Source organism: Gymnogyps californianus, chromosome 2, assembly GCF_018139145.2.
Source record: "Gymnogyps californianus isolate 813 chromosome 2, ASM1813914v2, whole genome shotgun sequence".
In the NCBI taxonomy this organism is placed as follows: Eukaryota; Metazoa; Chordata; class Aves; order Accipitriformes; family Cathartidae; genus Gymnogyps; species Gymnogyps californianus.
Genome location: NC_059472.1, coordinates 41,831,001 through 41,856,291, shown reverse-complemented (window position 1 = coordinate 41,856,291; position 25,291 = coordinate 41,831,001). Strand labels below are relative to the sequence as shown.

Genomic DNA, 25,291 nt, shown 5'->3' with positions numbered 1-25,291 from the left:
TACTACTCTACTACTACTACTCTCATGGAAACAAGAGACTCAAGCAGAATGAAGTAACATAATTAGGAAGAGTCCTGGAGATGATGTTGGAAGGAAAACTTCTTCAGATCCAAGGAACAATACTATATGGTGGATTTCTAAGCACTCATTTTCCATCACATAAATCCACCAACCTTCACAACACACATATGAAAGCAAAAATGGTGAATTGAATTCTATTTATCATGAACTTGGTTGGACCTGTCAATAACGATAATCCCTCAGGCAGAAAGTCATGCACACACGATGGACATAGCACAGCTGAAGCAGCCTGACAGGCATTACTGGAAAAGAAAAAAAATATCTAGTGCACAAAGAAACAATAAATACCGAACAGAACAACAAGATGCAGGAAAACACTCTCACAGACCAGTATTTTCAGAGAGTTTATTTATAGAATTGTTATTTCAATTTGGCACACAATTGGAAAATGCTAATACAATTTGGTGGGACAACAGGAAAAATGCCGGAGTGTTGCTGGCCCTTTGGGGAGAAAAAAGAAATGTGAATTACAAATAAGGATCAATCAGGGTTGAAAACATTATCTGAAAGTGGGCTCTAGCAGCTGTAGACCATAAAAAAACCTGACAGACTTAGAACCTCGAGACACTGGGATGACGTTTCCAAGTTCTCTAGTAACGTAGACTGATGCCGCCAGAAGTGAGTTTAACACAACCCAGGTTGTTTGCTATATTGGCAGAAGCTGAGCTCTTCAGAACTTAGCTTAATTTACTGTTCGTGTTTTATCTGGCTTGCTTCTGCTCACATTGAATTCAGCGGGAATGCTGCTACTGACTTCAGCAAAATCAGGCCTTTCACAGAGGGCCAATGGAGCCTCTTTCATAAGCAACGAAGCTCTGCACCCAGAGGGACAGAAATGCCGAATGCTTGTAACATTACACTGAAAAGCTGTTTTCTTCTCCTTTTTGAGACAGTTTTAACTTCTCCTTAGTCCATTTGCATCTTTTCTGCATGTTCAGTAGCACCAATCACATGAACCTCTCTTCAAGTTGCCTTTATTTTGTTGGCATCTATCACAGTTTTGGTAGGATCAGCACCTTAGACCTTGGTCCCAATCATTAACAGCTTCAGGATAAACTAGATAGTTTGCTTCTGTGGCCCTTTCATTCTGGGACTGTCTCCACCTCTGATCTCTCATTTTTCTTGTCCACATGGACTAAGAAAGGAGCAAGGATCAGGAAGGAACAGAGAGATGAGGAACAGCAAAGATGGAAAAGTGGCTGCTAATTACTGGGTCCTGAGGAAGCCTCAAGGAAATTGGATGAGCACTTCTGAACCTCTCTCAGAAGAGCTGAAAGAGCTGGTGTGGCATCTGAAAACCATGAAGTACAAGGCTTCAACAGCTTCTTGATATGAACCGTGTGTGGCATGACCTGCTTGTGGGGTGGGAACACTCGCAGCAGGCACTAGCACTTCATTATAAGAGCTGCCAGAATGTGTGGTTCAAAAGTCAAGCAATCTTTGAGTCCTCAGTTACCACAGTCTTGTCTTAGCGAGTTACATGACAGTGAAGTGGATATGGCACAGCTTTATCATTGAGGATAGCAGGTCAGAAGATAGACTATGAATGATATTTTGGCAAAGTCAAATCTGTAATTGTTTGTGTGAAAGGGCCTAAATCTCTACAAAGCATTGAAAAAAGGCTCAGCATGAATGGCCTGACAGGAAGCCATCCATCCAGACTCTCCTTGGTTAGAGGCAGTCTCCCCCGCCCTCATCCTGCTTGGGCTTAAAATCCTGCAGGCATTTATCTGTGGTGCATTAAATCTTAACTGTATGATTATCTAACCCCTGAAGGACAAGAGACATGAAGCTATTGATGTAATTTAAATCAAGAAATGGAAATAAGTGTTCTCTGTCACAATTTCCCCAGCACAGCCATCTGCTTCTTTCCTCTTCACTTCTCTAGTTTACTGTAGAAAACAGATCCACAAAGGGCTTGGGCGTAACTGGGGAGACAGTAGCCTACAAAAGCAGTTTTGCCATCAGAGAAACCGCAACTGGAACAACATTCACAAGACAATGAAGCAGCCAGCCTTGGCTGGCATAACACAGATGAGGCTCAGCACAACACTCTGTCACTTCTCATTGCACTGCTCTGGGGGATGTGGACTCCTCATTTTACACTATTAAACCAGGAGTATACAATATTGCACCGCTGTTGTACAACTCCAACAGATAAGAGGATGCTACAAAGATGTTGCAGTACATCTGTTTATAAACAAAAAAGCAGAGACGAACTCCAGTGCTGACTCCCCTCCATGCCCCTCATCTCCAACCACTGGCCATTTAAAAAACAAAACAAAACAAAAAAAATCCTCTTCTCACACTTGAAGCCAGTTAGAAAATCCGTCCACTCTAATGACCATGAAGTAAAAGCAAATATATGAAACAACATCACTAGATGACTTTGCAGCTTCACCTGTATGGTTAATTCACCATCCAAGTAAGCCATCTCTGCTAAGTATTTTCATTAGTATTATGTGCTCTGTAGATCAGAACAAACAGCTCTTATATAAGTCCATCTGTAAAAGTCTGGCAAATAGGTTAAACTCGAAATCAGTTAAGTATAACAGTCAACCCTTTTATTTCTGTGTCCATTTATTTAGAAAACATTCATTCAAGGAATGAAAGTTAGGACTCTTGGTACAGTACGAGGTATCATCTATGCTACCATCCACTCTTTTTAGCAGAATGAAAAAGAGAAAATACATACGGCTTTAGAATAATTTCACTTGCAATTACCTTAATCATAATAGCCACTCAAAAAATCCACCATTGGAAAACCAATGCTAAAACAATGCATTCTCTTACTTCCCTTGTTTGGAGCTAGAACGATACCATAAATTTTTTTAATTAAAATTTTTAGAAAAGACATAATTTTGTAGGACCCACCTACACCATGCAATTGTTTTAAGTAGCATCCCTAAAAATGGTATGACAGTTTTACGTGGAAAAGGCTAGAATGTAAAGAACAATGTTCTAGCTCAGCAGTGAGACACGGGTACAGTATGATTTCGTACCACTCTGGGCATAAGCTTAAGTCACATCCACACAGCTGAGACGAAACAAATATTTAAGCCTGAATAGCAAAATGTTTTAGAATGGAGTGTAAACATAGTCAAAGAAATAGGATGTACTGACTATTAACACCATACAAACAAATATCGAAGTGCACTGGCACATGTGCACTAAGCAAGCACTTTTGAATACTTGCTGGTCTGCGTTAAGAGTTGCATTTACTGTAAAATGACATCAGAAACTGATATTCACCAGGTACTTACCTATTCTCATCTCAAAGCAGCTCCTCTTTAAACTAGACTGGGAGACCCCAAGCACCACCTTAAGCCTTAGCTGTGGGAAAGCTGTATGAGCTCAGGCTGTACCAGAAGTAATTAACTGGGCACCTCACTCTCACCTTTTCTTCATTTTCTCAAGAAGTGAGATTGGGCCAATAAGGGTCCCCAGTGAAAGGTACTGAACACTAAGATCCATTGCAACAAAGCAATTTAGGATATAAATGGGTCTAAACAAGCATGTCTTCCTATGGAAGACCAGGTATTTTAGCCAGCATATGGGAGGAAGGAAAGGAGGGCTGAAGCTCTTCATTGTATATTACCTTCCTAAGGAAAAATAATTTAGGCAAATACTTCTGTTTACTGCTATATACCTTCAACTAAGATGCAAGTAAGCCCTTGTACGATATATAACATTATCTTACTTTTCACTTCTCATACAGAAGCTAAGTCTGATCACAGCTTATGCAAGGAAGTGATAGAATCGCACCCAAAATAAAAGCAGTCACATTTTCACAAGGTAGGTTTACACATGATTTCAACCTGAATCTAAAACCACAACCTGCCACAGACTTTGTCTTAATTGCCTATTTAAATATTGTGCATTCAACCTCTGTGACACAATTAGGTTTTTATACTAGGCTAACTATGGCTATTTCTCATATTTAAATTTTAATTTTAATCTGTGTTCTTTAACTAATAAACAGAAGAGCTGCTTTTTTTATTAGACTAAGTCATTTAAATCAGCCTGAAGGAAAAAAAGCTTCAGTCTTCTTGCAAAATATTACTAAAGCCTTGATAAATATCTGGGGTTTTATTCTTCACTGAGGTTTGGAAGCTCAACAAGTTTTTCAAAATAGATCAGACCCTTTTTAAAAAGGGCATATTCACTTGTTTGTCATAGCATATAGTAGTTTATTAAATTAAAAAATTGGAAGCTAAGTTGCTTTGTATATTATCTACATGTGTAAAAGCTATTTTCATACAGCAGCAATAGTGTCAATTTTGGAAAAACAGTTCTCTAAAAAATACTACCCGTACCAAAAGGCTAGTAGGACTAAGCTTCAGTCTACTTTGCCAGTAAGTTTACAAAATAAAAGTCTGTATTTGTAGTTATGCAACATCTGAGGAGGTCTTTTGGAAATGTGAACATCAGCTAGATGTTAGAAGAGGTATCTAGACATGCTCCGCTACTGACATAAGGAGAAAAACCTCTTTTTAATCACAACAGCAGTATGATGAAAGAAGTTAAAATGAAAGTAATTAACAATTTGGTTTAAACAGCCTAAGCTTATACTGAATAAACTTTGAACAGAAAACACCTGTATTAACGAAGAATTTTAGCTTTCTTGAGGAGAGATGGTTAATTCAAACTACTGATAATTCAAACAACAGGTACATTTTAACCTTCTGAAACCCCTCAGAGGGATGCAGAGAACAACAATACAGATGGTTACATTTTTGCAGATAGAAGTCCACATATTTTAGAGGTGCAACAAATTGTCATTTGATATCAAAGGGCCCATGTTCTGTTCTGTGTATATTGGATTGACAAAGAACATTTTTTGGTAAAGTTTTGCAGACCCTGCTGTACTTCAAGCGCCACGTGTTCTTCAAACTTGCTTAAACAGATTCAAGTTCAAATGGTCTCTCGCTATGTAAATTTCCACAAACCAAGTAACCACAAGCTGGCTGGGATGGCTCAAGAGCTTTCTGCAGAAAAGAGTGCGCCTTAACCTAAAAAGACAGAAAGTTATTTCTGGGGTTGTAGAAAAATTGCTGGTTTATAAGTTGTAAATGGAAACAACCAATCAACTTACTATTTCTGTTAAACTCATTCCATATGACTGTCCAATGGAAAAAACCAAACAAACAAAAGAAACAGGTACTGAAGGAAGAGGCTGCTTCTATAGGCACAAACACGAAATGATGAACAAGTCCTACATTAGAGAAAAATCTAGCATGCATCTTCAACACTGTACGCAGAAATCAAGGACAAGAAGTAACTGTTAAAAACTATACAAGGAAACATTGCCTTCTTTTAAAAAGGTATACGGAAATAATTACACTGATCAATAAAACATTGATATTCACAACCCATCTGAACTGAACTGGTTTACATCTTCAGGAAAAGTCAAAACAGTACAGAACATTTCTTTTTTTCTCTTAAAAAGCAGAAGGAGTGCCACACTGTCAAAGATAAACTGCTGTTGCATATAAATTTGTGTCAACCTTCTTGTGCTTTCTGTTCAGCAGATACAGAACACAGAGTCATGTTTCCTGCTAAATTGTTTACAGAGTTATCAGATGCCTATACAAATCAACCTTTTTTCCTACCTAATTCGTTATGAAGTTACTACAAGTACAGTAACAAGATGTAAAAGGTTCCAAGAAATTCCTGTGAGAACTACTTAGGTTATTTTATGAGTAAATTTGGATTTTTCTTTAGTTCACCTACATTCACCAATATATACTGTGTATGCACCTTGAGTATAAGAACTGCATGAAAACAGTCTGAAAAAAATAAAACATGGAAACTGAGGTGTGAGGCAGTCAGTCCCCTTCCTACTTCTGATTATTATTATTTTATTCTTTTTTAAATACCACCACTGAAGAAACCCAATGTATGATATAGTCCCCAAACCCACACCAAACTGCTTTGCTTTGCATCTTTCCCAGCAGGTTTTCACACCTGCTTCTTCAGACACAGCATTTGGAGGCTACAAAAGCACGACTTGTACTTCTCCATCAGTCAAGTTTATTTGTGTGATGTTTTTTCCAGATCTGGAAGTTTTTCAATTAGTGCTTTATGGTTCATGTTGATACTGGCTATAAGTCCTCCCTCATTGCCATCTGAGCCAGTGTAACTAATTTCTTCACCAGTCAGGGTAGTCATATGGCCACCTAATGCTCTCAACACTGCATTTCCAGCACATATGTCCCACTTCTTAATGTAGGTGACATGGATATACACATCAGCTTCTTCTTGATTCTTTTCAGCCACGTCAAGGAGGGCCAACACTTTATAACCTAGAAGAAATGGGCAGAAGTTTAAAAAAAAAAAAAAAAGTTAAACCAAGTTTTCCTGTTCATCACAAAAATCTACTACTAAGTGTTAATAATATGCACATGCAAAATTTAGGAAAGTGATGTCATTAATTATATCATGCCATCCAGTATAATGGCGGAGGCACCAATAAACTTTGTCTGCCCTCTGACCTGTACAGAAAATTTGAAGAAGGACCCCCCCCCCCCAGGATTTTTTCACTGTACCCCAATTAAAGCCTTGGGTATTTGAGACACATTATTTTTAGACAACCTTTACCAATATGCTACACAGACTTATCGAGAGACACATTAAAAGAACAAGCCCAGAAACTCGAATACAGTTTTGCTCTTACGTTCACTCACTTATTTCTCAATCTCTGTATTATGCTGAAGTCTACCTTTTTCTTCCTGGCTTTTTATTACAATAGAAGGAAGATGCATATACCACTCTTTAATACAGCAACTCAGCCCAGGGCATTCCCCTTTATCATACATTATGCAGTACAAAGTCATTGCTCAAAATAGTATTCTTTCTTTTATGGAATTTTTTTTAATTTTTCAACTGTTCAACCAATATCCTTGTTTCATTAAACTGCTCCTTTCTTTATCTTCTTATACAGAGTCAAGCCCTGGAGAAGATCTGCTATAATCAGTTACACTTTCACTTCCTTTATCATAAGAAAACTCTTTAGATTCATTGTCAAGAACTCATGCAAGATCTTCTTGACTAAACAATATGTAAGGGAGCTCTAGCTTTCCATATTAAAGACACAGAAAGATACATTTCCATAAAATTCAAATTTTGCATGGCTTTTCTGAGACTTTAAAACAGCTATTGCTTCACATGTTTGCATTCTGTCAGTAACACGCACAAGGATACTGTGTAAGGTTACAAAAAGTAAGCTAAAACCTCTTTGGACTGAATATGAGGCAGATAAAAATGGACTTTAGTGACACTAGTTTTCTCTTTCGATACAAAGGCAAGAAATAATACCAAACTTTAATGGCTTTTTCTTAAAAAATTGTTTAATTAAACATACTTCTAGTTAACTAACAACCAACAGATTCTCCTCCGTGATTCTGTATGTGGCCACACAACCTTTTTTCCTCCACAGAGGCATCGGTGCCTTCAGTGAACGCACATCAGTGTGTTCAATGAAAGGACCACAATAACATTGCTGGTCCAGGCTTAGATTCACTAACATACTAACTTGTGAACAGCCTGAAGCCTGAACTGAGTTTGCACATAGGTTTCTATACCTATTGCCTATAAACCTAGGTTTCTATACCCTATTGCCAAGTGCTTGCTTTTAGGGATGTGAAGAACAAAAGGTAACAGGAAAAAGAAGAGATGCCACAGTTATATCCTTTTGTCTAATAACAGCTATCCCGTTAAACCATTCGGAAGCAATAAAATGGACAGGATGCTTAAGGAACCAAACCTGCTCCACCAGCCGGGATTATCACAGTCTTATTTCCAAATGTCTGCCGTGCAACCTGCTCAACTTTTCCTGCATGGGAGCGGGATACAATAATCCTTGGAGTTTTCTCATTGTAGGAGGAACGAGCTTTTACGTTTGACCCACCATCCACCATTGCCCAGGCTACAAGAGAAACACAAATTCTACTAAGATTTACAAAAGACAATCTCTGTTAAGTGTAAAGATAAAATGATACTTATCTGAGAAAATGGAATTGATGCCTCTGACTTAATTTCCCTCCCTACTGCAAAAGAGAAAGTTAGGGCTGACAAAAGGAAGGGGTGCATGCCTACATGTGTGCACAAGCAGAAGAGAAAGAGAAACAGCCCCACCCCCCCCCCTTTCTGTGCATATGGCATTATCCCATGCCTGATGATTCTTGTGTGATACTTCCAAAAAACAGAGGAAGAGGGAAAAATCCCAAGTAGTAATATTTAGAACTTGCAACTGGAAAGCCACCGAAGTTAGAAGGATGGCTCCGAGTCAGAAATAGATCCAATATTTCCCCAAACAACCTTTTTATAAGAACAAAAAGCCCCACTACCCTTCAAAGCAGATAGCAAAAATGTTACTGAGTCATTTTGTTCAGGATAGTAATGCTAAGGAAGGAAATCGCTCAGGAGGATAGTAATACTAAGGAAAACATTTGATGGTATGTTTCGGAGGACTGGATTTAGAATACACAACCTCCCACTTGTTTCATCATGAGGTTCAAAGCCAAGCTTGGTAGGTGGCAGCCCCTAACCATTAATTTGACATTTACTTAGCAGACTAACCAGCAATTTCATCTCAGTAGAGGGCCAGATTGTATGGCAACAGACTGAGTTACGTGTAATAACAATGCCAACTGCCCTTTATTGCTTTGTATTTGTGTGCTAGTATTAGGAACAATCCTACTCACAACATATTGGTATTTCCAGCTTGGGAAATGAATACTCTTCACATAGAATGACAGGATTCATTGCATCTCATCTGATGCCATGTCTAAACATTTCATACTTTACTATTATTAAAGGAGATAAATTCTCAAAATTACAGTGCTAAAAAAACATTTCTTCAGATAGATGCTGATATTTAGAAAAATATGTTCCAAAACCCCCAAGATTATTAAAGCATATTGGAATATAGCACATATTTAAATGACTGGAAATTAAGTTCCTATTTAAAGACAGTAAAATATTTAGCACAAAATATTGAGCATTCAGTGGGCAAAAAAGAAGAACAAATAAAAAATACATTTATTCAGACATAGTTTCTGTGCCAGAGCTACTGCATAACTTCACAACTCTAGAGGTCAGTATTGCCTAAGGGAAAATGAGAACAGAAATTCTTGTTTCAAATATATAGTAAGACGCGAATACTAAAACTACTTCGAAGCTTTCAAAAGTGCATACACATTGCCAAACTTGCAGCCATGCTCACTGATACATCATCAATACTAAAGAATTAATTAGTTCATGGTTGTGGCATTAAAAGCATGTCAGATAATCAGTAAGGCTATGCTAGGCAGTCTTGCCTGTTACATACAAACAGCTGCCATTAAGATCTTTAATCAATCTTTGTTATTCACACCGAATAAACACCAGCTCCTGGGTATGATATCACGGACCCAAGTTCTTCTGCTGAATGAGCAAAATACTCTTCTGCTAAAGACTAACAGCACACATAAGACCGGTCAGTATGTGTAGGTTTCACTTTCTTTGGTTTGCTATAAGCACTCTGATTGAAGGGATCTTAATTCTTAAACATATTTTCAGTTAGTTTGTTTTAAATGCATGATTTTTATGTTAAACAAGGGCAGCATTTTCCTTTGTGGTCTTACAGCACAGAACACATCTGCAGCTCTAATTCTGAGGTCTGCAGCAGCGCTCTTTTGCCCCAGGTACTATTTTCTCATTTATACCTACATATGTTCTCTCAAACATCAAATTTTAATTAACACTATGACTGAAGATGCTGGAAATACGTGAAGGCATAAAGGTACCTGTATATGCTGAGAACGGCTTGTGTATCACTCCTATTACTGGTTTACCATTTACAGCCACGCAAACCATTGTCGTGACATACTGTCGAAGATCCTCTGTGGGCAAAATGAGAAAGTGAGCAAGTTTACAGCCAGATGCCAAGAACACAAAAAGAAAGCAGACCTGACATTATAGAAATGTTGTTCTTTGAAGACTAGTCTACATTCTGCCTCTTACAGTTATGTAACTTTGTTGTATCTTCAAAAAACCTTGCAGTTTTCAAAAGACTTCAAAGACTTTTCAGTTTTCCAGCAATTTTTCCTGTTCAGTAGATGTAACCTATACTCCTACCAGATCTAATGCTAACAGCTGTGTCTTATGTAGCACGTATTTTCATGGTAATCTGTGCCCCTAGGTTCTCCCTCTCTGCCCCATCTCCTATCCTCTATTGGTTCAAAGCTGATAATTCAAATACCAAAGAACATTCACTGGAAAAGGTGATTGTATCAATGGAATATTCGCAAGAAAATCCCCACTTTTCTGTTTGTTCTGCAGTACTTATCAGCAAGAATTTTAGTTGGATTGCCTTGAACTGCTTATGTGACATCTTAAAACATTTGAAAAAGGGGAAGATTGAATTATGCATGCTTTTTTTAAAAACTGTAACAATTTTTTTTATATCAAGTTGAATAGAATATTTACTTAGTATTCCCTTTAAATAAACAAACAAAAAATATTCTGAGATATTTAGTGTTGCCACAGTAATAACTGAAATAAAGAAATGTGTAATTCCAGCAGAATCCATAAATGACAGTTACCATTTATTTTAGCAATTACTTAGTTGCAAGGAATACCAAAGTAATTCAGAGTTGGAATATATAAAAGTAAACACTGTGGTCTGATAACTATAGAGATTTCATTATGAATTTGTTCAATTAAATCACACCAGCTTTGACAAAACACACTTTAACAACAGATGTCATTTTAAATACTTACTATTTTGTCTCCAATATAAAAGGCAGACATCAGAATTACACACATGATTTGTCAACAAGAATCAGCTACCTGTGTATTCTTGCGTAGCATCTAACGGATCGATCCAGACAGTAACACTTTCTGCTGGAACCTCTTTAGGCTGTATTTTTTGTTTTATGTCTTCAGGAATACTGCGATCCCAAGAGACTGTCTCCTGATCAGCTGTATCAACACGCTCTTCAGAGTTTATCTATGATAAGACAACAAAAGTAGTCGCATTAACTTATCAGATACAGTAACTGTGGTACTCAGGAAAATTAGAGGTTTGCTCACATCTTCGTTTTCTCCCTTCACCTCCAGCTAGAATTGAATGAATTAGTCATTTTTCAGCAACTCACAAGCTATTACCATCATGTGACAAGCAATGGAAAAGTGCAATCTAGAATTTTACTGGGAACCACACCACAGCTGGACACTGTTTCTTTGGCTGCAGCAGTTCCTCCTGAACGTTCTCAGAGTACGAATCACAGTTTTTTTAAATCAAAAGTTAAATGCAGTTGCTTCAAAGACTACAAGCAGAACATTTGACTTTGGAGAATCATGCGGTATACAGATATAGTAGGGGTCTAATATTCCATTTATACAGATCAGTAGATACGGATTGAAATGTACAGATATTTTATCAACAAATATTTTGCAGACTGTGGTATGACTTGGGGGAACAGGAATCCTAGTATATATTCCTGCTTCCAGCATTGAGTTACAACTAGCAATTTAAGCAGCTAAACTGGATGTAACCATTACACAACTGTCAGATGAATGTTATTTTATAAACAAGTTAATAACATTCTGTATCTGTCTTTAGGGTAGGCTGGGGTAAGGCCTAAGAAGGCCCATGAAGAACATTTATAAACAGCAGTCAAAGGTCACATTTAAGCCTACTGTCACTTGCTGCCTAGCTTAATTAATTTTATTCTGGACCAGAGGGCATTTCAGTATGCCAAACAGAGTTTGGTCCAGTAGCGGAGCACACAGTCCCAATCTGTTGAATGGAAGAACGTTCTGCAAAACCCAATAGAATGTCATTGTGACTGCAGTAGCAAGATATTTTTGGATCACAAGAGACACAGTTATCACAAAACACTGTACGTAATGATCTCTCATGTTACAAAACATCACATAACCTGGCAGGAAGAACTACTGGGGAAATATGGATCAATCTGTCTTAACCCAGTCCTACCAGCTTACTACCACTGCAAACATGGTTTATAGGAGAGCTGTAAGGCAACTGGACATAAGTGGTGCTAACAGGAATTTAGACAAATTCATCCCATTTACTTTTAGCACCTCAGTTACATTAGGAGACTAGTATTTCTATGCTTCTTCTAGTGCCAATAATAAGGAAATCATTGCTACTGTACCTTTCAAGCTTCAGCCTGTGTGAACCCTTCAGAAATGTGTCACTCCACTAATTACTTAGTAGGACAACGATGCTTAAGGCTTAGATGTGTAGGTTGTATGTCTGAAGTTGACTGTAACCAATCTGGACTTTTACGACATTTCAGATTATTAGGAACACAAGCTTTTTCATTCTTGCTAACTTTAAAGGTGGCTTCCTCTAATATAATTCTAAAGGGATGCCAAACTGACTAGCTCTGATGTCCAGTCAAGGCAAAATAGTAGGCGCACATGGGATGCAATGTGTCTGCAACCTAGAACCACTGATTTCCCTTTACTTGCTACAGATGGAGTCAAGACTGCTAGGTCAGATTCAGATATCTGACTGCTAGAGCAGACAAATCCCCTCTGACTAAAACAACTTATTACAGATGATGTAGGCAAGTGACATTGAAAGACAATGAAAATAAAGAAACGATCAGACTACATTTGAATGTTATAGACCTTGTATCAGCAGCATTTTTACATAATTCACATTATGACAAGAAAAGACATCACACACCTCAACTCTAACAGGTTATTAGCAAAGGGTTAAGAGCTATCTTCTCCAAGAGAATTCAAAAAAAGAAAGCAAGCAGAACTGCAGCAACTCCAGCCATACATCATAGCTGTCTTCTCACGTAAAACCAGTATTTGAAGCATTGCATGCCAAACACAGAGTCCTTGAAGTTGCCGTGACATTTACAAATTAAACGTCTGTCACTGTACAATAAACCTGACAATTGTGTTTTCCCCTAGGGAAAACAGTCCTGCAAAGTCAAGATGACTAGTCCCACAGACTTGACAGCCTCCACAGAGCCCCTGGGCAGTTTAAGTTCCACTACAGCATATTATGCACCACTATAAAAGAACATTTCCTCAAAAGAAGGAAGAGGCCTCCAAAAAGTTAAAGGGTTGGAACCAATCCTCAAAAGGAAGAATATCTTGTTAAACCTGTTGTTACAGTACACCAGAATTAAAAGACTGTAACTATCTGAAAGGTATTGTTTTCAGAGAAAGACCTCCTGCTAGTTCAAATTTTGTAGCGGTGGCCATAACGCTGCAGCATTTATAATGCTTGTGAGGAGTCTCTCTCAACAGCCATGATTAGTCTGCCAGAAAAAAAAAAAGAAAAAAGGGGGAAAAATAGCGATGAGATATAGCCATCTGGAGGGGGAAAAAAAAAAAAACCAAACCCATCAACTGGGTCACTAGTTCTTCCTTGCATATGACCACTTACTCCGTAGCCTTGGCTGAATACTTTACGAGTTATAGTCCAAGTAGAAATTCATAGCCATTCCACCACATGCAGTTATTAAATTTATTTATTGTTAGGAAGCTACATTATAAGCTTCGCAAGACATAGTTTCCTGAGAGAGGATCACTTAACACTGGGAACTTCACTTCTTTTTTTTTTTTTTTTTTTTTAAATGCATGAGAATATACCCGGAAAACTGCCTTTGTGTTAATACGATGTTCTGTTCCTACTTGTCATTCTCATTTGCTGGAAGCCTCCAGAGGCCATGACCTTACATTTCAAGCTTTTCTGTAGTGATATGGATATGTAGTTGACTGCATTCCCAAGTCTTCACTCAGAAATTAGGAGTAGCTATGGTACAAAGACAATCACAACGCCAAATGTTTCAGACAACAGAGTTTGTTCCAGCAAGACACTCTGAGTCAATTAAACTGCTACGTTAGTGCAAATAATTATAAAGTTTGCATGCTTGCTATCACATACATAACTTTGCTTACTCCTAAGAGTCAGATTTAGATAGCAACCCATCATGCAAGAACTTGAGACAGCAAGCAGAAGACAGAAATAAATAGTTATTTGGGGTTAGCCACCTAACAGCTGTAAGCTGTAAAAGGAAAAAAAATTTTCCGTCTCAGGAAATTCTGTAAGCTGCTCACCGACACTGAGTTTAACTACATTTAAGCAATCTTCCCCAGTCATACTTGAAGGGAAAGCCCTCCTCACAAAGAACGGCATCAAACACAGAGCTTTAATAAAATATATGTAAATTGGTGAAAGGACTACTACTGAAAGGTCAACAAAAAACCATTCCATAAATGAGGCAGTCTGGCTGCACCTCACCAGCACAGAGCTTCCTCAAAATGAGTCTGTGAGGTGCAAGAATCCCGTAATGGATAAGGGATGCTGCTCACGGGAACCAGCAGCAGAGGTCCAATGGCAACATCGGGATCAGCACATGGTGTGCCTTCCAAAACACCCAGGCCTTCCCAGCCTTTGGAAACCCACTGCACAGAAAACACTCTCCTCCGGCGTGTTGGTCATTGGAATACAGATCTGCTCAGAGACACGGGAAGCAACTCAGGAGTGTACTACAAACCCGTGTGGATAAATGCAGTACTCTGAACAAACAGCCAACAGTCCCAGCCATGTAAAGACTTCAGGGAACCTCACAGTGGCACCTGTGTTGGGCTACTCCCTACCAGCACTTCACGATGTCTATGTGGCAGCTCATCACCCAACAAATCTACTTCAATACTAGCTAGCTGTCTGTGGCGAGGTGAACAAACTCAGGCTTTCTCCTGGTTTGAAACAGCAGGACACAGCTGTAGTTTCGCCTTTGAATTCACCTATTAAAGTGTATTGGGTTTGCATGGCAAGGTTTTGGTAGCAGGGGGGCTACAGGGGTTGCTTCTGTGAGAAGCTGCTAGAAGCTTCCCCCATGTCTGATAGAGCCAATGCCAGCCGGCTCCAAGATGGACCCACCGCTGGCCAAGGCCAAGCCCATCAGCAACAGTGGTAGCGCCTCTGGGATAACATATTTAAGAAAGGGAAAAGAAGTTACAGGGGAGTAGCAGTGAGAGAGAGGAGTGAGAAGATGTGAGAGGAACAACTCTGCAGACACCAAGGTCAGTGAAGAAGGAGGGGGAGGAGGTGCTCCAGGTGCCAGAGCAGAGATTCCCCTGCAGCCTGTGGTGAAGACCATGGTGAAGCAGGCTGTCCCCCTGCAGCCCATGGACGTCCACGGTGGAGCAGATATCCACCTGCAGCCTGTGGAGGACCCCACGCTGGAGCAGGTGGATGCCCGAAGGAGGCTGTGACCCCGTGGGAAGCCCGTGCTGGAGCAGGCTCCTGGCAGGACCTGTGGAGCCGTGGAGAGAGGAGCCCATGCTGGAGCAGGTTTGCTGGCAGGACTTGTGACCCCATGGGGGACCCACACTGGAGCAGTCTGTTCCTGAAGGACTGCACCCTGTGGAAGGGACCCAGACTGGAGCAGTTCATGAAGAACTGTAGCCCGTGGGAAGGCCTCACATTGGAGAAGTTTGTGGAGGACTGTCTCCCACGGGAGGGACCCCATGCTGGAGCAGGGGAAGAGTGTGAGGAGTCCTCCCCCTGAGGAGGAAGGAGTGGCAGAAACAACGTGTGATGAACTGACCGAAACCCCCATTCCCCATCCCCCTGCGCTGCTGGGGGGAGGAGGTAGAAAATTCGGGAGTAAAGTTAAGCCCAGGAAGAAGGGAGGGGTGGGGGGGAGGTGTTTTTAAGATTTGGTTTTATTTTCTCATTATCCTACTCTGATTTGACTAGTAATAAATTAAATTAATTTTTTCCCCAAGTCAAGTTTGTTTTGCCCGTGACGGTAGTGATCTCCTTGTCCTTATCTCAACCTACGAGCCTTTCGTTATATTTTCTCTCCTCTGTCCAGTTGAGGAGGGGGAGTGATGGAGAAGCTTTGGTGGGCACCTGGCATCCAGCCAGGGTCAACCCACCACATGAAGATAAAGTAAACTGAAAAAATATATGCTAAAAAAATTAAATAGAAGTTTCTGTTCAAATACATAAATGATTTTTTAAAAAATAAACATCAGTACATGAAAATGCAATGCTTTTCTTAGAAAGTGTTCGGTGGTATCTGAATTTTATTTAAATTTATTATTCCCTCTCCTTCCCCACATCCTTATTCATCCCAATACTCATTTCATATTTTAATACGCAAATAATCCAGTATCTTGAAAAAAGATGAGGTAGCACAGCTCTTTATTCCTGAGAGTATCAATATCCCCATCTGATAATTAAGTCCTCTCAAATCCAAACGTCAGTGCTGTTGTATTAGAATAGAAAACAAAATGAGAACACCACAAATACTATCCCACCTGTATTATAAAGAAGAAATACTAATTAAGCTACTCAAGGTGGAAACAAAAAACAAAACAAAACATGCCCACAGTTTAGGTAACAACAAAAGATAATATTCACTAGTTAGAATATGAATATAAGAGTATTCCATGTATTACATTTCAAGAACAGAGGCTGGAACAGGTTACCCAGAGAGGTGATAGATGCCCCGTCTCTGGACACATTCCAGGTCAGGCTGGACGGGGCTCTGAGCAACCTGATCTAGTTGAAGATGTCCCTGCTCATTGCAGGGGGGTTGGACTAGATGACCTTTAAAGGTTCCTTCTGACCCAAGCCATTCTATGATTCTATGATTCAATGGATAAGTCTATTGATTTGAATGGGACCATGAAAATGAAAAGCCTGGAGGCCCAGACAAAATAGCTTGCACAGGGGAATGTTAGTAAAACATTAATAGGTGTTTGCCTTTGTTCTGTTTTGTTAGGGCACTAACTCTGCATGACATATACAGCCACTTCATCAGTGATTATGCAACGTAAGCATTATGCATACCCAAGATTCAAACTTAACTTTGCCATTTGTATTCACATGACAGGAGATGGAGGAAAGGAGCGGAGGGATAGAAGTAAATAAGTAAATGCAAACATTTACGAACAATAAACCAACAATGATTCTGATACCTTCTTACTGGCTGACTGAGAGATGTCCCCTGTGCACAGTGGAAGACATTTTGTCACTGTATGCATCCTCTGGACTAACGTCTAGAGCAACCAACAAGAGGATACCCACAACTACGCACCTTGAAAGGCGTACTGACCTACTAGGTGGCTGCACGGGACTGTACTTGATTTGCTGTTATTTGACTGTGCTTCAGAGATGTCACAACTCAGGGGAGAGCAGTTCAACCAGCAGTCTTTGGGCTTTCCCCCACTTATGGGCTGAGCCTCACACCTCGCCCCTCCAACCACTGCTGTCATGCTGCTCCAAAGAGCGACATGCCCTTATGCCCACTACACTACAAGTCAGACTATTTTATCTCCATTTGCTCAGCTTCTCTCTGGTTTTTCACTCAAATGTATCACAGGCAAAAGCCGTCTCATCTTCTCACAGCATCTGTACATACACAAATTGTGCGAAGCAATCAGATGCCAAAACCTCTGAACGTAAACACCCACTTGACAAGTCAGGATGTATAAATATGCACAACAGGAGAGCACTCTCCAGGACAGCAAGAAGCTGTCAAAGCACTGTATTTCCAATAACCGAGGAAAATATCTAACTTATCCTGGTTACGAAACAGGACTCCAGAACCTGCTACATAAGGAAGGACTCACATTCACACCTAGACTTAGCTCACCTGCAGCCAGGACCACTCACGATCCCTCCCTTCCAACTTTTGAATTTTGGGGCAGCGAGTAGCAGTTTTTACTATGAACGAAAACTGCTTCCTGAAAGCTTATGTTACTTGACACTGAAAACAATGCAAACTCATAAACCAAAATATCACTTCCTTTTTTAAATTTAAAATGTCTTTAAGCTTTAAATAATTTGAATAGTAGCCTTGCCAGCATAGTAAAAAATTCTAGTTTTATTCACAATGCTGACATTTTTAAAGCCAGCTGCTTCCTTTTCAAAGGCTGCTTTTCCTCCTTAGATTACCACAACATATTAGAAAGGAAAAATGAGCTTTTACAGGTGATCTTCTTCATGCCTTTCAAAAAGGTTCCTCTTGCTAGGTCCAATTTACAAAGAGTTTTAGCAGGGCAGATTTTGTTATGAAAGGATAGAGAGGACCTTGCTGAATCACATGGTTCTCTAAATAAATAGCTTGTTAAAAGGTAATAAAGTTTAATAAAAAGTATACTTGTATATAAATGTGTAAGGTATAAAAATATACTAATATATAAAATAATAAAAGGTATAAAAACCTGCTAGTTTCATGTTGTCATTCATTTCAAATGAAAACAACAAATAGTTCTATAATAATTCCAGGACACAGATAATGGAGGCATGCATTTTTCAAGGCATAGAAGTCCAGACAGACAGAAGTTTTCCTCTACCATCACCTACATCTTCATTTATTTTAACGACAAGAAGTCGTCACTTCATGCAGGAACAAGATGACAGGATGTGCAAAGAAGAATATGGACAAGCCTAAATGTTAAAAAGCTCGATTAGTGCTTATCAAAACTCGTTATGTGGCTTTGGTCATTAAGCCGGCAGGAAGCAGAGTGAAACAAACAGGTTTTCATAAATGGTAAAGACGTATCAGATGACAACTCTGCTTCTACAGACTTATGACAAATAGAAGGTGGTGAAAACGACAAAAATGCAGAGGGAATCAGCATGGATCACAGAATTCACAGTTTCCACCAATAATCTGTAGAAACAACTAAAATTTAAAACCAGTAAAAGTAATAAAGCCACTCGCTCATTAGCTCACACAAGTTGTTTCAGTAGATGGCAAAATTCTCCGTTACAGTTTTATACAGATGCAAGTCTAGCAAAGAGAAAGGGATGACTAGCTTGTCACGAGAGCTGCAATACTACTTTCCATCTTAAGAAAACATCAAAAAAGGCCAGGTTAGAAGTCTACCAATACAATAAATAACACTGAGAAAACTTTTGCTGTTTGTGAGTGGCTACACTACTAAGAAACTCAAATCTCCAGATGCTCAGCTGACAGATTAAACACCCCCGGTATACACACAAGCCAAATGAACTACTTGCAATCACATCTGAAAAGATAATCACAGAACTCATTACCATAAAGTTACAGGCTTTAATTTCATTTTACGTAGAGAGAGACAGCGTAAGTCATCTAGCATCAATTAAAACCCATGTTAAGAAATGCATCTCCAAACAACACCTATTACTGAGATTTCCGATTAACATTCACACTTCTTGCTTTACATCGAAACCTGTTGCTAAGATCATCCAAATCAGAAGAACGTTAATTTTGTTAAAAACCCCAAGACCTGAGGATGCCATTCTCGCAACATGAAGAGACAAATTACTGAACTTATTCAGCAAAGCACTGAAATCCTTCTGAAGTTTAAGTAGCATTTTGGTTTTTAAACCTACTTCTTCAACATATCTATCTTTCCCACAGAATCAGTATCAGATGCAGAGCTTGCCATCTCAGATGAAATTCCAGTTTCCTAAGTATGATAGTTGACACTGTGGTCAGAAGCCTGTAAACAGCAGGTTTAAACCTAGAGAGTACTTCAGGTAGCTTGATAAAAAAAAACAGAGTGCTTGGAGATATTAATCTTCAAACAGTGGAATTAATTTAGAAGAAAATCTCATTAGAAGTAAAACTGACATGTCCTTAAATTTCCATTTCAAACACTGATGCCCAATTCCAGCATTATCATGCACAAACTCGAAATGAGGTATTTATCATCTGTCTTAACTGGGAAAGAGATAGAAGAACGTTCGGATTCAGGGCAGTGGCAAGACCGTGTGCTGGTTTTGGCTGGGGTAGAGTTAATTTTCTTCATAGTAGCTGGTATGGGGCTATGTTCTGGATTGTGTTGAAAACAGCGTTGATAATACAGGGATGTTTTCATCACTGCTGAGCAGTGCTTACAGAGAGTCAAGGCCTTTTCTGCTTCTCACACCACCCCACCAGCGAGGAGGCTGGGGGTGCACAAGAAGTTGGGAGAGGACACAGCCAGGACAGCTGATCCCAACTGACCAGAGGGATATTCCATATCATATGATGTCATGCCCAGCATATAAAGCCGGAGGAAGAAGAAGGAAGGGGAGGAGGTTCCGAGCGATGGTGTTTGTCTTCCCAAGTAACCGTTATGTGTGATGGAGCCCTGCTTTCCTGGAGATGGCTGAACACACCTGCCTGCCGATGGGAAGTGGTGAACGAATTCCTTGTTTTGCTTTGCTTGTGTGCACGGCTTTTGCTTTCCCTATTAAACTGTCTTTATCTCAATCCACGAGTTTTCTCACTTTTACCCTTCCGATTCTCTCCGCTATCCCACCACGGGGGAGTGAGCGAGTGGCTGTGTGGTGCTTACTTGCCAGCTGACGAGAAAGACTGGGACAGAGGACGACTTGATTTCCATCACAGTCACAATAAAAAAAAAGAAAAAACAAAGGATATTTCTCTATTCAGTATTTACACTAGAAAACAAGACATATAGCTGGTGCAACTATAGAACATAAATCAATGCATTGGTCAAAAATAAGCCCAAACAGCTGATAATGAGAGTATAGGGCAGAATTCATTCTGGCAAATAAGACTGAAGTCAGCATCCTGTAAAAATAACGCTAGTATAGTGCAGAAGCAAAATAGCAGAATTGTGTGGGTCACTTTAAAATTGTTTTTTTTCATAGTCAGAGGACAGGGGGAATGTGGCCAAAGTGCTAGTTTAAGGAACACATCTTCCTCTGTCAATCACTCCTGCCTAGGAGGTGCTGCTCCTTCAGATGTGCTGATGCAGGCTGTTGGTAAGGCCATAATGTGAAGTGAACCAGGTTATTCCTAAATAACCTTTATTTTACATTTTTACCTTGGATACATTCAGATATCAAGCTCCTGACACTGACCCCTGGACAAGCAGCATTAGAAAAATGGAAGACCCTGATGCGTGGCGCTGAGAGAGAAGCTCTTTTACCAGGTAATGCTGCTGAAACCCTGGTATCATGAGATCACCTCTTCAAACAGAGAAGCTCTTCTGGGCAGAACATACCAGTGTTTCTGGCCAGTCTCTAACTGGAGTTGGAAACACTGCCTCCCCAGTCCCCTCTCCCCCCCAGCAGCAGGGCTGGCTCGAGCATCTCCTTAATCCCCTCATCTGATTCCCATCCCAGTCCTTCTTATCGCACCACCACTGTGCTAGCACAAGGAATTAATGGGGCTGCATGGAGAACCAACCAGGAAAGCAGTGAAGTAACCCAGAAAAGACAAATAAGAAATAAAAAAAATGAAAAGGAGCACAGGGGATTATTATAGCTGGATCAGAGCTTTAACTCGTTCTTAGCATGACAAACAAATAGACGAGGACAGCACACTGGTAGTGCAGGAGCAGTAAACACCTCAACCCTGTAACTGCAGTTGAGGACTTTATCAAGAGAAACCACTGCATATATTTTAGCATTAAGTGTATTTTAAACTCAACTGCACAAAACATACTTCATAGAAGATGTGTGCAAATATTCATTGCTGGATGTTGAGTGCGATCAGACAACACTGCATACTACCCGAATTAGAAATAACTGACTTGCCCCTTCCTCCCTTATCTTTCTCACATGTATTTCTGAGGGATATAACAATACTCAACACTACTCAATCTACTATACAGTCATAAAACAGAATTGATCTGCTCCTCTTCGGTCTTACCTAACCTAGCTGTGAGAAGTCTTGAACTGATGCAAATGCATCTATTTATATCGAATAAAGCAGGTGATGTAAGCAGTGGAGTTCCTCTTCCTCTGTAGAGACAATACCTTTACTTAAAAAAACAAAGGCAAAACATTTTCTATGTTTTTTTTTTTCCTCTCTTCCTCCCCTCAGATTTTGAAAGTTTTTTTATGAATCGCAACTGTCAGGATTGTAAGACTCTTTCCAGATTTATTTCAGCTTCTGCAAGTGAAAAGCCTAACTCTTCCATCTTCTCTTAATAATCACACCTGAAGAGAAGATCTGCTTCAGACAGATTGTTTGCAAGTTTTCCCTTCTTATGTCCAGCAGCACAATACAGGGAATCCAAGGCTGCTCACTGACTTAAGTTTATTTCAGTCAAATGACTTCTCCTGGTTATTTTTAAACATTGGAAAGCCATAGCTATTCTTAGAGGGCAATTAATGGATCATTTCCTTTGCATTATAGGCATATTTTGGCACCCAGTTTTTGTGCTGGTTTGTTTTTTTCCTGGCTGCAGCATTTGGCACCAATTTAAATATTGAGGTACCCCCGTTAGGCTCAACGACTCCCCGATGCGAGTAAATCAGCATTTTTCATAAGTTTACTCTTGGAATTCTTTCAGTTTTTGTTTGACAGCTTTTGTTCGCAGCATCTTCTCTGGCAAGAAGAGAAGAGGGGTTTTATTTGACTTCACTGTTTTTTATTCTGGAGCGTCACTCTGTACGCGGCGATAAGGCTACAGATACAAACTACAATGCTTCTTACAAGATGCAGTTTTATACTGCCTCACATGAAAGGTGTCTCAGGAAATCCTCTATAATCCTCACATTCACACCAAAACTGCAGAAGGTCTGTTCTATGAAACAGTAGCAGTTTTAGATGCGTTGTGCTGAAGGTAAACATGAAGGATTTGCAGATTGAGATGAGACCTTGTCTTCACACCTGAGAGTGTGTAGTGCCACATGTCTACAGTAAAACAAAATTTTTATTTTGGTTTGAACAAATGTTTATGAGCACATCTTCATCGTAGTATAGACTTCAAGAGACAGCATGTCTTATCAGTATATACAGCTTAGTGGATATTTTTTAAATGCCGCATGAGATAAGCTGTTATTATCCAGATCATGTACTCGGAACACTAAGTATCCCAGAGCTGATCTGTCAGATTGAATAACTCTAGATCAGCTGAAAGATTTGTCAAACAAACTCTTCCTAGTCATCCTCAATGCTCAAGCTCAGTCAATCTAAGGGGGGTGGGAGAGCAGGAGAGAGAGTGCACGAGAGACACATAAGCCTGATTTTTTTCCAGTTCCACAGATGTACACACACATTTTTGTCTTCATACTGTGCTTGAGAACACATCTGCACTTTAGAAAGTACCATCTATTTTTAAAGACTAGCAGCACAAGTCAACTGTTAGGAAAATAAAAAGGAGTACCAAAGTTTTTTCAAAGTAGATGTTCAAAGTTAACGCCCTCTGAGAGGAAGACGCATAAGTCAGACCATCACTGCTATGCATCCCAGGCACTGGAGCAGAGTTTACACATGTGACCACAGACACGGAACAGGCAGTACAGTTCACTGAGCTCTTCAAGCCCAAACTGAACCCCAGCCTTCTCTAGAAGCACAGACAACTCTCATATCTAAACTAATGAAGTCCCTCCATCTGTGGAACGGGAGAAAGTGTACAGGTTTCAGGCAGTGATACAGGTATGCTGTAATGCCAAGCTCTGTGAGGATGCTGATTAGCAAAAGAGGACAGGGGACAACACTTTTTCTTCCTTTAACGTAGGGCCTGCGAAGGTGGCTTGCCATTGACAGACAATCCAGCAATCTTCAGAACATAACCTTCATAATCTTTCTGTAGAGGAAGATTAATCACATCTCAAGTTTATTTCAAATATTGAAGAATTTGGTGATTCCTTTAGATTTCATATTCAATGGGTTCTCTACAACACTTAAAAGAAAAAAACCCCAACAATCCAAAAAACTACACACCACCCTGAGGAACTTCCAAAACAGCCACTGAAAACTCACTGAGTAGTAACTAAACTTAACCAAAACATAAACTACTGACTTTTTCTGTCAACCTGTCCAGGAAAAGCATGCAATCATCACCTTGGAAATCCAAACTTAGGGTTTTCTATCTGTTTCAAATGACTGTAAAAAGCTAAGGAATTTAACACCAAGAGACTGAAGAGAAGTTCCCATTTACTAAAGCCAAAGTGGGAACAAAGCCAACAAAACCTGAAAAGCCTCAAAGTATAGTTCTGGTTTGGGTGTGACTTGAAGTGTTAGATCCAGATTTCAGAAGCAAATGAGAGCAGGGAGGGATGTACACCTCTGAAAGAAAAGTAAATTCATTTTGCCCACGTAGGCAGTGATCCACAAGCTGTTAGCTTATCTGCTGTCCCAAAGTCACGTGAGCTAAAAACTCAGATATTGTAACACTATGTTCCTAAACCTCAAATTCTGAATCCCTTCTCCTCGTTCCTGGCTCTCCTTATAACTTAAGACGGGAAGGACAAACGGCAGGAAAGATAATTAAGAAAATAACAGTATTGCTAATCTCAGCAGCATAAACGTATGCAGAATTGGTGCTATGAAGTTACCTTTAGCCTTAACCAGAGAGCACATAATCCACAATGGTTAGACTCGGTGTTTTCTGCCCCCCGCCATGCCCATATTATTTCAAACACATTGTTTCACCTCGCATGGCTTCGCTTATGCATGATCCAACTCCTTCCCCTGCAACCCAGCACCCAGGGCACCAAGCATGAGGTGGCACTGCCACAAAAATCAGCAAGAGGGGAAGGAAAAACGCAAGATAAGGGCAGTATTTCCCGTCGGCGGTTACAAAACGGAGAGGTGACACGTGTCTCCCCGCAAACGGCAGAGCCCTGGCCGCGCGGGAGCCCGGCGGTTCGCCTCAGGCCGTGACACGGCCCGGAACGACCAGCCTGGCGCTGGAGCTCCACACCGAGGGGGCGCCCGGCTCTGGGCCCGGGCCCGGGCCCGGGTCCGCAGCAGCCCGCCCGCCCGCCCGCCTCCCGGGAGGGAGCCCGACACCCACCTGCACGGCGGGGAAGGCACCTTTCAGCAGGTAGAACATCCTGCGGTTGGAAAGGAGGTCGCCGCTCGTCAGCTGCTCCTCGGCCCCCTCCCGCGTCTTCCCCTTCGCCTTGGCGTTGAGGACGTTGCCCTCGCGGACCCGCTTCACCTCCTCCCCGCCCCTGACGGCGGCCAGGACGGACACGGCCAGCAGCTCCCGCAGGTCCACGGCGCCGGCGGGCGCGGAGCCGCGGGGGGTCTCGGGCCCGCCGGCCGCCGGCTCGCTCAGCATGAAGAAGGCGAAGCGGCCGGCCAGGAAGCCGGAGTAGAGGTGGTAGAGGACGCCCAGCCCCAGCAGGCAGAACACGGCCATGCCGAGGGGCGAGAGGCGGATCCCCATGGGGGCCATGGCCGCAGGGCAGGGGGGCACGGCGGAGCGGACGGGCGGCGTGCCAGGCGCTCACCACAGCCCCATGGCGCCGCCG

General features: G+C 40.7%; 1 protein-coding gene across 2 annotated transcripts; it reads right to left on the bottom strand.

Annotated features, from left to right (window-relative positions):
* Positions 1 to 425: 425 nt before the first annotated feature.
* On the bottom strand, positions 426 to 25,263 carry BPNT2 (3'(2'), 5'-bisphosphate nucleotidase 2). 2 transcript variants are annotated; one of them, XR_007766122.1, is made up of 6 exons: positions 24,829 to 25,263; positions 10,915 to 11,074; positions 9,870 to 9,965; positions 7,847 to 8,008; positions 5,177 to 6,386; positions 426 to 5,093 (listed from the first exon to the last, which is right to left on the bottom strand). XR_007766122.1 is itself a non-coding variant. In XM_050892855.1 (5 exons), the coding sequence occupies exons 1-5, from the start codon at positions 25,213 to 25,215 to the stop codon at positions 6,115 to 6,117; spliced, it is 1,077 nt and encodes a 358-aa protein (XP_050748812.1). In that variant the 5' UTR covers positions 25,216 to 25,263; the 3' UTR covers positions 426 to 6,114. The 2 variants fall into 2 exon arrangements, 1 of the variants encoding a protein (XP_050748812.1); XM_050892855.1 differs by having other exon boundaries at positions 426 to 6,386.
* Between the last annotated feature and the right edge of the window lie 28 nt (positions 25,264 to 25,291).

Excerpts from the sequence above, each read along its gene's own strand:
- BPNT2 (XM_050892855.1), bottom strand. The coding sequence starts at position 25,215 with ATGGCCCCCATGGGGATCCGCCTCTCGCCCCTCGGCATGGCCGTGTTC. Across the intron at positions 9,966-10,914 it reads TGCTACGCAAGAATACACAG|AGGATCTTCGACAGTATGTC; the intron begins GTAGCTGATTCT and ends TTTTGCCCACAG. Across the intron at positions 8,009-9,869 it reads GCCGTTCTCAGCATATACAG|CCTGGGCAATGGTGGATGGT; the intron begins GTACCTTTATGC and ends TTTCTCTTGTAG.